Source organism: Mus pahari, chromosome 14, assembly GCF_900095145.1.
Source record: "Mus pahari chromosome 14, PAHARI_EIJ_v1.1, whole genome shotgun sequence".
NCBI lineage: Eukaryota > Metazoa > Chordata > Mammalia > Rodentia > Muridae > Mus > Mus pahari.
The window spans coordinates 44829983-44843509 of NC_034603.1; the positions used below are offsets into that span (position 1 = coordinate 44829983).

General features: G+C 42.9%; 1 protein-coding gene across 1 annotated transcript in view; it reads right to left on the reverse strand.

Annotated features, from left to right (window-relative positions):
* Positions 1-13527, reverse strand: part of Efcab5 (EF-hand calcium binding domain 5) — a 94185-nt gene that overhangs the window by 18702 nt on the left and 61956 nt on the right. The window contains exons 11-14 of the mRNA XM_021212692.1: positions 9554-9843; positions 6058-6227; positions 4320-4548; positions 1820-1972 (exon numbers count right to left, since the gene is read on the reverse strand). Coding sequence (XP_021068351.1) covers positions 1820-1972; positions 4320-4548; positions 6058-6227; positions 9554-9843 — 842 coding nt within the window. The remainder of the gene's footprint in view (positions 1-1819; positions 1973-4319; positions 4549-6057; positions 6228-9553; positions 9844-13527) is intronic.

A 13527-nucleotide genomic window follows, 5' to 3' on the forward strand; every position in this document is an offset into this window, starting at 1 on the left:
ATGGATCTATGTAAAGTTGTGTTCTTAGATTGGTGATTATAAAAACAGCACATCAATCAACCATGAAGACTGTTAGATATATACTTTGTGGCATAGCATCAAATGTTCAGCCAAGCTTTTAATCCATATCATAGGTTTCCAAACTTTCTTTTTTATGACCAAGCCACTGACAGAGGAAAATGGGCATCCTTCCTTCCTTTCCTTTCCTGACCAGGTCTCATTATGTAGTGCAGGCTGACTTTGAATTCACCTTTTTTTTTTTTTTTTTTTTGGTCTTAGTCTCTGAAGTTCTGGGATTTTGAGCATGAATGACCTTATCCGGCCTTATTTACCTTTAAAGAAGATAAAACGAACATGGAGCAAGTATCCATTATACAGACGGGTTAATGCCTTTAGCATTTTTTTTTTATTGCTATGAAGTAATTGTATCTTAAAACAGCAGCTGAGCCACTTCCTGCATCTCTCAGATGATTCTGGCATGTGCTACCTCTTGGGCTAACAGATGTATCCCAGGATGAATCGGAACAAGTTTTCTTTCATAGGTTTCAGAATTGGGACTAAAGATAAAAGTATAATTCGTGAATATGTATGTGTGCCTGCTTATCTATATGTGTACTTCATATGGGCAGGTGCTCATAGAAGACAATGGAGGGCGTTGGAACCCCCGGGAACTGGAGTTTCAGGTAGCTGTGAACCATCTGGTGTGGGTGCTGGGAACTGAATGTGGGTCCTCTGCAAGAGCAACCAACGCACTTAACCTCTGAGTAACTTCTCCAACCTCCCAAATTGGAATTCATTCAATCTATCTATCTATCTATCTATCTATCTATCTATCTATCTATCTATCTATCTATCATCTATCTAATATATCCAAGCGTATGTTTGAATGAGTTCATATGCATCATGTGCAGGCAGCAGCCTGTAAAGGTCAGAAGACAGCATTGTATCTCCTGGAACTGGAACGGCAAGTGGTTGTGAGTCACAATGTGGTTTCTGGGAATTGAACCCGGATCCTTCGCAAGAGCAGCTAGTGTTCGTAACTGCTGAGCCATGTCTCTATCCCCACCCTCTAAACACTGGAACTCTTTTTTGTTCTTTGTTTTTTTTTTTTTTTTTTTTTTTTTTTTTTTTTGTTTTTTTTTTTTTGTTTTTCGAGACAGGGTTTGGCTGTCCTGGAACTCACTCTGTAGACCAGGCTGGCCTCGAACTCAGAAATCCACCTGCCTCTGCCTCCCAAGTGCTGGGATTAAAGGCGTGTGCCACCACGCCCGGCAACACTAGAACTCTTAAACTCAATTGTTTTCTAAGTATCTCACTTGCCTGAGGGAGAAAGCCCATCTTCAGAAGATCCTGGATTTGCTCAGCTAAATCCTCACCCACTGTCTTTCTCACCTACACATGTGTATGCAGGTGTGTTTGCCACATTTGGGGAGGTCAGAAGACAACTCTCACTAGCTGATTCTCTCCTCGTGGGATCTGAGGATCAAAGTCATCAGACCTGCAAAGAAAGCGTCTGTATCCACTGAGCCATCTCCCTGACTGGCCATTGTTTCTTCTTCATTTTGCATAGACGATATTCCTTTTTGCCCAAGGCAATTTTTAATAGGTACTTGTTTTGAGTTGGGATCATAATTTTATTTATTTCTTTTGGTGTGTGTATGTGTGATTCTGGAATCAAACCCAGAGCCTTGAGCATGCTAGCAAGTGATCTGCCACTGAGCCACATCTCCAATACTATGACTCTTAAATATTAACAGGACATTAATATTTAATAACTGTATAATGTTGAAAAGGTGTAACATGGCCCGGCTTTACCTACCTGTTCTGAGCTAGGTTCGATGAAGCATGTAGTGATGGTGGTGATGCCAGATGTGATACCAAAGAGCCACCTGATGCCAGTCATCACGGTGTGCAGCACATGTTCCCTGCTGTGAACGTGGTGATAAGCCGTGCTGAAGGCATTGGCAACCCCCTGAGAAGACCGACAATTCCATTTGCATATTTTTGTCAGTTACACAGTGGTCAGCAATGATTGCCTCTTAACTTTATGATCAACAAATTAGTTAAAATCAGTTCTCCAAGAGGTACTCTTTGAGATTCTGCTATGCAAAAAGGATCATAAGACACCAAAAGTGTAAATAGAGGCCTACACATTTTTTTCTTTTTTTCTTTTTCTTTTTTTTCTTTTTTATTATTTTATTAGATATTTTCTTCCTTTACATTTCTTTTTTTCCCAAATAATTTTTTTATTATTATTATTTTCTTTATTTACATTTCAAATGCTATCCCGAAAGTTCCCTATACTCCCCCGCCCCTGCTCCTCTACCCACCCACTCCCACTACTTGGCCCAGGCCTTCCCTTGTGTTGGGTCATATAAAGTTCCTACACATTTTTTTGTGCTTTATGATATGTGCAGTCAGAAGAAGATAAACCTAGAAAGGAAAAGTAAATCCTTCAAAAGCCAAGATTCTAGTCACGAATGCTATGAATTGCCCTTATTTGATATCAATATTATTATTATTTGTTGAGATAGGTTCTCATTATATGTTCCAGGCCTGCCCAGCCTGGAACTTGCTATGTAGACCAGAGCAGAGATTCCAAGTCCTGGAATTAACCTGGCTCCATATATATATATATGGTATTATCCATGAATTTTACCCTCAGATCAACCAAACAAAATGTGTTTGGTTTCAAGACCTACGAATACCAGTTACACAGTCTTCCTATAAGCATGGGACTCTTCCACAGAGAGGAGACACATGGAAAGTCATAGATTTCAACTGTGGCCTTCTCAAAAAACTCTAAGAAGTACAAATTCTTCAAAATCTCTCTCTCTCTCTCTCTCTCTCTCACACACACACACACACACACACACAACACACACAACACACACAACACACACACACACACACACACACACGAGAGAGAGAGAGAGAGAGAGAGAGAGAGAGAGAGAGAGAGAGAGAGAGAGAGAGATTAAGATTGAGATTCAGGTCATGGAAGGGTAACCCAGGGTTCTAATTTCCAGGACTAGAGAGCTAATTTATCATCATTTGGCCATGTTCATGGATGAGTCTCTAAGCAGTTAGCTTACTGCCAGCTCTATACCATTTGTTTTCTCATACCTTTGTCCATATTAGACATGAGAATGAATCTTACTAAACAAGATGATCGGAGAAAGAACCCACCACTGTCCTTAGCTGTCTAGCCATAAGGTAAAGAGCAGGAGAAGCACAATGGTGAACGCACACAAAGAACAAGGGCTTACAGGGACAAAGACACCTGCGCAGTGAGCTCCTGACTGCCCCAGGCCACAGACCCTGGGCTCCACAGGCTTTAAATCGATCTTCATGGCAATTTCTATCCATAACATTAAATCAAAATGTTCTAGCTACTTCTCAGTCTGAAATGTGCCTGTCATTTTTATGGTCTAATTTGAAAACATGAATTCTCGAGAAATATTTGGGCTTCTTCATTTTCCTCAGAAATGATAACGCTAAGATCAAGCGGATGCAAACATATTTAGCATCCCTTGTGGAAAGAACAAAGAGATCGATAGCGAACATTATTAATAAAAATAAATATGTCCCTTTGTCTCAGCTTCATTTTTGTTGTGAAAAAAACAAAACAAAAACCCTGACACAGAACAACTCAGTGAAGACAGGATTGACTCTGGTCTGCCGTGCAGTATCTCCCACAAGTCAGGCAGGAATGTAAGCATAAGCCGGGTGAAGCATCACTTGCAGAGTGGAGAGAGGAGAGAGTAAACTTGCAGATGTCTCCTTGCTGACTGCTGTGTCTAGCTAGCATCTTCCTCACTTACACTACGCAGTAGCCCCTGCCTTTGAGGGTGCTGTCCACAAAGCCCCATCTTTGGAATAGTGTCGCCCACAATAGATCTGGCCTTCCTACATCAATTAATAATCAAGCTAGCCCCCCCTACAGCCATATCCACGGGCCAACCTAGTCTACGTAATTCCTCATTAAGAGTCTCTGCCCAGATTGTTTTGAGTTGTGACACGTTACCAGTATGAACTAGCCAGCACACCCTTTTCAGGTCCATTCCTATCTTGAGGGTCTCAGTCATTAGTTCTGTGACAAAGCATTCGTTTCTATTCCAGGCTTAGTGCTGGGGCACATATAAGCAACATTCCAGAGAGGCTCAGGCATACATGTGTACCCCAGTCCTTCTACAAATGATAAGGAGCATGTCAAAGGCTGGTACACACAGGAAGCAGAGCAAACACAACGAGACTGTCCACCTGCAGGGTCTTTCCTCTCCTCCGCTTGCAGGGTTGACGGTAGACTTCTGGCTCACCTGATAGAACCTGACCTCATGGGGTAAGAAGATGCTTATTTCATGGGGGTCTCGAAGCGTGTCAACTGCCAGGACCCCAAAGATCCTCATGTGTGCATCCTGAAGAGGCAAAGCCAGGAACGACCCGTTATGCTCATTCTTACTTCGGAAACTGTTCCAGAAGAAGATATTTCCATGGTGCTGAACTTGGGGGACATGGATTGGCTTGCCTTCATCCACTACTGTAAAGCTGTTGAAAAGGGACACAAGGATAGGGGGCAGTCACAGGCTTTAGACTAGGCCATAGAGAAAACAAACTCTAGTTTTCTATGGTTCTGAGCATTATATGTAGGAGAGGTGGATCACCTGTTTAAGGGTCTGACTTGAAAAGATTTAAAAAATAATCTTAGGGCTTGAAGTGTAGTTCAAAGGTGGAGTGATTTTCTGGCATGTGTGAGACATTCAGTTCAATACATACATATACATGCATATGTATATACATACATACATACATATACATGCATATGTATATACATACATACATACATACATACACACACATGTGTATATGTGTATTGGTATATGTACCAGATGATGGGGCTACAAATTATGGAGCCAGCTGTTGCAAGATTTTTCCCTGTCCAATTACATTAGTGCAGGGGAGGTCTGTGATTGGGCGGGGAAAAGGGAGATAGAGCTAAGAGTTGTAGAGACAGAGAGGTCTCAGGAGGAGAGAGAAGGAGAATGGAGGCCAACATGGTGTTATCAAAAGGTTAGAATAATTGGGTTAAAGCTTTATCATTATCAGTTGGCTCTGAGATTATTTATTGGCATCTAGTAATTTGTGATTTTATTAAATACATAAATCTAATTGGTTTTATCGGGTTACTGGGTACTGTGTTATCAAACCGTGAGGATGGCAGATCTATTCGGTTACTGGAGTGTGGAACCACTGGTTAAAGGGGATTATAGCAGAGAGGGATCTAGTGGCTTGCGGGACTAGTGAGGCAGATGATTCAGGGGGATAGCTCCAGAGAGTTGGCGGTGGCAGCAGGAGCAGTGTGGTCCCACCCCATGGGGAGTTGGCAGATTCATTTTAAAATATTTCCTGAAACAGCCAACCTTGTAAAGCCAAGCCCCTAAATGGTGAATCATTTCCAGGGTTAGTTTTAGAAATGATCTGGTAAAACCATTTGAAATCATGGGACTGGAGAGATGGTTCAGCAGTTAGGAACACTGCTTCTTTTGAAGAAGATCAGGGTTCAATTCCCAGACCCCACATGGTGGCTCTTAACTGACTCTAACTCCAGTTCTAGGGGCTCTGACACCCTCTCCTGGCTTCTGCAGGCACCAGGCATGTAAGTGGTGCACAGACATACATGCCAACAAAAGACCTAAACACACAAAATAAATTAATTAATAAAAACATAACAACAACAGAAACCATTGATAACTGAAAACACTTCAGGTCCCACCCTGGAAGCACTGGGCATTCAGAGACAGTTCTCTCTTCAGCAACTCACTAGGGTTCAAATACCAATTTACTTCAGAAGGCGAGAATACTGTCTTAAATAGGCCCAACCAAAGCCAGGCATGGTGGCACATACCTGAAACCCAGCACTTGGAGAGTAGAGGCAGGAGGATTAGGAGTTCAAGGGCAACCTTGATTACATATCGAATTGGAGGTCAGCCAGAGTACGTGAGATCTTGTCTTTAAAACATTAGACAGAAAGAAAGCGGCTCTTCAGCAAGCTCCTACCTGATTCCCTTCATGTCCCTGTAGAGCACTTTGTTCAGGACAAACGGAGCATCATCTAGAGTACAGGCCACATTCCTCAAGAGAACGTCCCCTCTCTCAGGCAGGAACACGTTTTCCTCCAGGAGGGAAATGTGAGCACTGATCTTCTTATTTCCGTGAGCCTCAGCGTCCTGTGACAAAAATACTTCTGACCATGGAGTTGTCACCAGCTTCAGAGGTCCCCCCAGTCCCTTTGTTAGTCTACTTGGGAATCTAGCACCGATGCCTTTATTGAATAAATGACGTAAAGATTACCAATCATGAACAGTGGGGAAAGGCTGACACCACGTTGCCCTTCAAACCTGAGTTTTAGTCAGCAGAGCGGCTGTCTTAAATGCAGTTAAATTGCTTTACTGAGAACAGACACACCCCGCTCCAAGCTAAAACCTCTTAGCTCTAATCAAATTCAAAGGTTCAAAACTTTGGAAGTGCCACCATGGCTGAAAGTGAGGGAGTTCAGTATAAGGTGCTGATCTGAGAGGCTGTGGCAAGGCAGTGCCTGTGTTTTCCTCCTGTTTCGCCATTGAAGCATGAATGAACCAACGCGTGCAAACAAAGCTCTTGAGGATCTGTCTTAAGTTTGAAAGAGATTTCTTTATTTTTATGTTATATGTTTGAGTGCTCTGTGTACATGCCTGTATCTGCTCCACGTGCACGCTTGGTGCCGGCAGAGGCAAGGAAAGGACATTGGATCTCCTGGAACTGGAGTTACAGGTGATTGTGAGACACCTTGTGGGTGCTGGGAGTCAAAACTGGGTCCTCTGCAAGTGCAATAAGTGTGCTTAACAGACAAGGCGTTTTTATAGCCTCAAGGAGTTCTTAACCATTTGGACTTGATCATGGACATTTCAGGAAAGAGTTTCTTAGAGATTAAGACTTCAGACTTTCTTTTTTAACATTAGCATGTAAAGACTAGGTTTCTTTGTGGCATTCATCAAACAAAATTTCCCCCACCCCAATAGCCTCCTTTCTGCCTTCAGGTCACACGTGACCCTTCCCTTCCCTCTCCCAATACCTCTGGTTCCCTTCTTATGGTCTCTTATCCAGCTTCATAGTCTGCTCTCATCCCTAGCCCCTGTGATGGCTATTCTTGGTTGTCAACTTGACTACATCTAAAATTATTTAAAACCTAAGCTGGGTACATCTGTGACAGATTTTTTTTCCTGATTGAATTATTTGAGGTGGGAAGACCCACCCTAAATTTGGATCTTTTGAGGTTGAAAGATCTAGCTTAAATCTGGGCCGCATCTTCTGATGGCAGCCTATCTATAAATGACATGGACAAAAAAAGCATTGGTCGTTGCCTGCTTGCCCTCTCACTGGTAAGTTCACTCCTTCACTGGTACTGGAGCACACTTCTTCAGGATTCTGGTGTATACTGAAGACCAGCTGGGATAGCCAGCCTTATGGACTACTGGATTCTTGGACCTTCTGTTGGTAGACATCCATTGTTGGACATGCTGGACCACAGCCTGTGAGTCGTTCTAATAATCTTTCCTATACACAACTATGTTTTGAAACAGACTCTTTCTATGTAGTTTTGAAGCTCAATGTATAGAGAAGGATTGCCTCAGTCACAAAGATCCTCCTGCTTCTGCCTCCTGAATACTGGGATTAAAGGTGTGTGCTATACCACTGAATGTGTGTATGTGTGTGTGTATTCACCCTATACATATCATCATATATGTATATTCAACATATACATATACTATCATTTCTGTGTTGAGAGAATCTCTTAGAAGCATCACTTGTCAAAAAAACCTATGGCCAGTGAGCTGAGGCAGGAAATAGCAGGTAGGACACTGACAGGAAGCGAGAGAGGATTCTGGGAAATAATGAGAGGCAAGTGAGATTTTGGCTGGGATGCAGAGAAAGCAGCAGGCGGGGCTTGAAGTAGAGCTAACTAACCAGCAGGTAGATGAACTCAGGATAGAACAAAGGGGAGATTCGCCCCAGACCTGGATGTAAGAAGATGAGGAGAGATACTAGCCGTGTGGAAGACAGAATAGTTTGAGTGGGTTAGATAAGTTACCAGCTAGCAGAGAATGAGCCAAGCTTGAGGCCTAGGCATGTGTTAATAAAGAATTCATCTCACAGCCAACATTCCAGGAGCAGAGGCTGGAAAGAGGAAAAAATGGATTTATTCATTACAGTTCTGTTTCTCTAGAGAACCCTGACTAACACATTCCCCTTATTTACATACAGACATCTTAAAAGTTAGGGTCTGCATATAAGAGAGAACGTGAGATTCTTGTCTTTATAATTTCATCTTTCTTTACAAGCTGAGCAATACTCCATTGTGTTTCCATGCCACATTTTCCTTATCCTTTTTCCTACTGAGGACCATCCAGGTCACTTCTACTCCTCTGCTGTTGTGAAAAGCGCAGCCGTGAATGCAGACGTACAAGTGAGGGTCTCTGTGGTAGGATAGGGAGGTCTTCGGTTTGTGCTCAGGAGTGGTATAGCTGAGCCACACGGCAGTTCTGTTTTTAGCTTTTTGAAGACCGTCCACACATTTTGACTAGGGTGAGATGAACTGTAAAACTAGTTTGAAGTTTTGTCTCCCCAATGGCTAAGAATGTTGAAACTTTGACTTTCTTATTTGTTTGTTTGTTTGTTTACTTATTTATTATTTATTTATAGTCAAGCTCTCACTATGTAGCCTTGGCTGGCCTGAAAGTTCCCCTGAACCCCCACAAGTTGTCTTTTACACATGAACTTTACACCTCTACAATACACCCCAGTATGCCCCTCAGAAATAAAAATGAAACTTAAACAATTAAACATTCTTTTTTTTGACGTGTAAATTGTTCCCCAAGCACCATGCACAATAAAGGAAGCATGTACCAGTGCGCATCTCCTTACCGCCATTTCTTAGTATCATTCTATCACCTAGTCTTGGGATGATTTTAAAACTCTGGTCCTCTTGGCTCTGCCTTCTGAGATTGAGTGAGTGAGCTGGGGCTGAGCCCGAGCGTCATGGTCGCCAGGCTTTCTGTCAGTCGGACTACATCCCTAAGTTTGAGTTGCTTATAACATCTTATAATAAATAATAAATAAATCATCTGTAGCATCACTCGGTGACTTTTCTTTTGCAGCATCCAACGATTTTTTTAAAACAAATTTTGCTGGGTGTGATAGCGCACGCCTTTAGTCCCAGCACTTGGGAGGCAGAGGCAGGTGAATTTCTAAGTTCGAGGCCAACCTGGTCTACAGAGTGAGTTCCAGGACAGCCAGGGCTACACAGAGAAACCCTGTCTCAAACAAACAAACACCCCAAAAAACAAAAAACAACAAAAAAACCCCAAGATAAAAAACAAAAAACCCCAAAATAAATTTAAAAAAGAAACAAAAATAACCAACAAATTTTATGTGTTCCTCCTGAACCTGTGTGCAGCCACTGAACATCACATACTGCAAGTAAGCACTTTCTCTTACGTTACTTTAGGGAGCGTACCTGGGTGAGGGCCCTGAAGGTCTCAGAGTACACCGGCTCCAGGGACACCCCACTTGTCTCTGCAGCGTACTGGATCTTATGGAGCCATTTCCGCCTTGCACAGTTTCTTAGACCCTCAACTTGGCTCCTCTCTAAAGAACCCATCAGGAATTCCACAACGCTTTCCAGAACTTCGTCTTCATTGCCCCTGAGTTCAGATACGACCAGTTCTATGTACCTCTGAAATTGCTTTGAAGACAGTTTAACTTCGTGACTGGAACTTGGCTTTGGAAAATTTATGTGCAGTTTAGCTAAAAGACATAAGCGAGAAGCAAAGATCAGGCTGAAGGTTCACTCATCTGTGGGCAGTGTTTCCATTTTCCTCTTACAGCAAGTTAAAGCCTTTAACCTGCGTTCTCCGTGCGGAACCAAGTATAGTAAAGTTTTTCCTGAGCACGGTGACTGACCTCCATGCCAGCTATGGTTTTGTTTGAATTCTACTGCTCAGCCAGGTGAGATCCCAGGGCCCACTGTGACTCCCCCATTTGTCTTCCATGTCCTATTCTCTTCTCTTTGGCACTGTCTCTTGTGGCCACTTATTTCCACTCCTACATTTATAACCCCAGACAGATGTTATCACTTTACAGTGAACTTACCAGTAGTAAATACATATTTGTGAGACTAAAACGCAACTTGCTATGCTGGGAATATGGCTCAGTGGTAGTGCACTTGCTTAGCATTCAACACACACACACACACACACACACGGCTTATACTCATGCCTATACTTGATCATGAGTTTTTGGAAGCAGCCTGAACCACTGGGGCAATCTCTCAAAAGGACAAACTAAAGTAACCGCACAGTTTGCATTATGAGATTCCCTGGTTCAAGTCCCTGTTTGAATCTAGCCTAGTCTCAAAGCACAGTTGCCCTTGGTACCATTGAAGAATGGCTTGTTCCAGTATTCTCATGCACTCATAGTCTCTGACCATCGTTCGCGCACATCTGCATCTACATCTCTGCAGTGTTCAGGATTAAAGTCAGAGTCTCACATGTGCTCAAGAAGCACTCCACCAGTGAAGTAGGCCTCGGATCTTCTCTTTCATTTTCCCTTTTAGAAAAAAATTTTTTTTTTTAAATCATTTTATGTACATGGGAGTTTGCCTGTGTAAATGTCCCTGAATCACATTTATGCTTGGTGCCCTTGATGGCCTGAAGAGGGCACCAGATCCCACAGAACTAGAGTTACAGATGGTTGTGAGTCACTATGTGGGTACTGGAAATTGAACCCGGGTCTTTGGGAAGAGCAGCCAGGGCTCTAACCTCTGATCCATCTCTCCAGGCTTCTTTTAATTTTCTTTTGTACGACGATGAATCTACTATCAAACTTGAACAATATCAGCAACTTGGCTTCTGTGTCCTCTTCTCCTCTGTTCTATCCCCCATTTCCTTACATCTCTTACCTGAAATTTGTTATGTAATAGCAACTGTGCTGCATATGAATGCTGCATAGTTTAGTTTTACCTGTTTGTAAACATTACACAAAGACTATTGGGCTGGGGAGATGGCTCAGCAGTTAAGGGCACTGCTCTTCCAGAGGTCCTGAGTTCAATTCCCAGCAACCACATGGTGGCTCACAGCCATCTGTAATGGGATTCGATGACCTCTTCTGGTGTGTCTGAAGATAGCTACAGTGTACTCATACATAAAAAATGAATAAATAATTCTAAAAAAGAAAGAAAGAAAGAAAAAGACTATCAAACCATATGTAATTTTCTTGGACTTGCTTTTAATTTTTAATGTTTTAAATTTTCTTTTCTTTTATCCTAAAATGTAACTTAATTCTTATTCTTTATGTCTATGGTATTTTGCCTGTATATATGTCTGTATACCATATGTATGCCTGGTGCCCTTGGAGGCCAGGAAAGAGTGTCAAATCCCCTGAAACTGGAATTACAAATGGTTGTGAGCTGGCAGGTGTGTGCTGGGAAACAAACCTGGGTCCTCTGGGAATGTAGTCAGTGCTCTATTTTTTTTTTAAAGATTTATTTATTTATTATATGTAAGAACACTGTAGCTGTCTTCAGACACTCCAGAAGAGGGCATCAGATCTTGTTACAGATGGTTATGAGCCACCATGCTGGGATTTGAACTCCGGACCTTCGGAAGAGCAGTCGGGTGTTCTTACCTATTGAGCCATCTCACCAGCCCCTGTAGTCAGTGCTTTTAACTTCTGAGTTATCACTCCAGCCTCATGCTTAAAAGAAAATTATTTTGTGTTTATGTGTGTCTTCATGGCTGTATTCGTGTGTGTGTGTGTGTGTGTGTGTGTGTGTGTGTGCCCATGGTGACAAGAAGAGGATGTTGGATCCCCTGGAGCTGATGTTATAGGCAGTTGTAAGTCACCTGAAGTAGAAGCTGAGAACTTGGGTTCTCAAGGACTCTGAGCCATCTCCTCATCCCTAGAACTTGCTTTTTCACTCACCATTACACTGCCATGTTCATCAGGGTGTCCCAGTGGCTTTGACTCATTCATCTAAGCCACTGCATTTGTATAATAACATCACTGATTATTTGTTCTCCTGCATTTTGGGTAGCTTTAATACTTCACTCCTATGGCATCGTAGGGCATCAATGGGAGGAGAGGCCCTTGGTCCTGTGAAGGCTTGATGCCCCAGCATAGGGGAAACGCCAAGCAGGGAGGCAGGAGTGGGTGGGTGGGGGAACACCCTCATAGAATCAGGGGGAGGGATGATGGGATAGGTGGATTTCGGGGGGGGGGCAGGGAACAGGGAAAGGGGATAACATTTGAAATGTAAATAAAGGAAATACCTAATAAAAAGTATTTCACTCCTAGGAACTGCACTACAAGCCTTTTGGCACATGTCTCCTGGTACATGTAAAAAGTATTTTGACATTTATTATACATTAACAAGTCATAGGGTAGTGGGGCAGTCTTGGTGCATGCCTTTAACCCTAGCACTTGGGAGGCAGAGGCAGGTGGATTTCTGAGTTCAAGGCTAGCCTGGTCTACAGAGTGAGCTCCAGGATAGCCAGGGCTACACAGAGAAACCCTGTCCCAGGAAAAACAAAACAAAACAAAACAAAACAAAAAAAAACAAAACAAAAAAAAACAAGTCATAGAGTGTGATGGTTTATAATGATTGCCAACCTGATAGGATCAATCCTTACTTTGGTAGCAAGTCTCTGGGCATATCTATTGGGGAGATTTTAGATTGGGTTAACTGAGAGGGCATGATGCACCCTGAATATGGGTGGCATCATTCTGTGGGCGAGATTCCTTAAACTACATAAAAAGAGAGACAGGGAGCTGAGCGTCAGCACTCTCCCTGTTTGCGTCCTGTCCCGACTGTGGTTGCAGTACAGGAGGGGGCAGCTGCCTCCTTCCCCTGGCACCAGTCTTTCCTCACCACGATGAGCTGTGCTTCAACTGTGAGTCAGAATAAACCCCTCCTTCTCTAAGCTGCTCTGACCAGGCATTTTTGTCACAGCTGAGAGAGGTAACTAACAGATAGGGCCTGGTCCTTTCCTTGTAAAGTGGGTTCTAGCTCTCCTTTCAAATGTCTTCCACTGTAGTTTTTCCTTCCTTTTAGTGACCCACTCAAAGCCACTTATCTCACAATTAATGGCCACTACCTGAAACTTGTAGCCATCGTATCATGTGCAAACTCTTATTTCTGTAGTTAAACAGTCATTGCGTTTAGCTCCATGGACTTCCCTCCTACAGTTTGTAGTTATGATTTTGCCTTGGGGAAAACCACTACTCTCGTCGCAGAAATGAGTTTGAGTGGGATCCATTGTAGTTTTAGAGGTAGAGCATGTACTTCAGGGTCACTCAAAGGCACAGGACATTCTGTGCCTCTAATCAGAGTGGCTGGTTTAATATGGTATAATGCCAGGCCTTTTCTCTTTCCCTCCCTCCTTCCCTCCCTTCCTCTTCCTCCTCCTCCTCCTCCTCCTCCTCCTCCTCCTC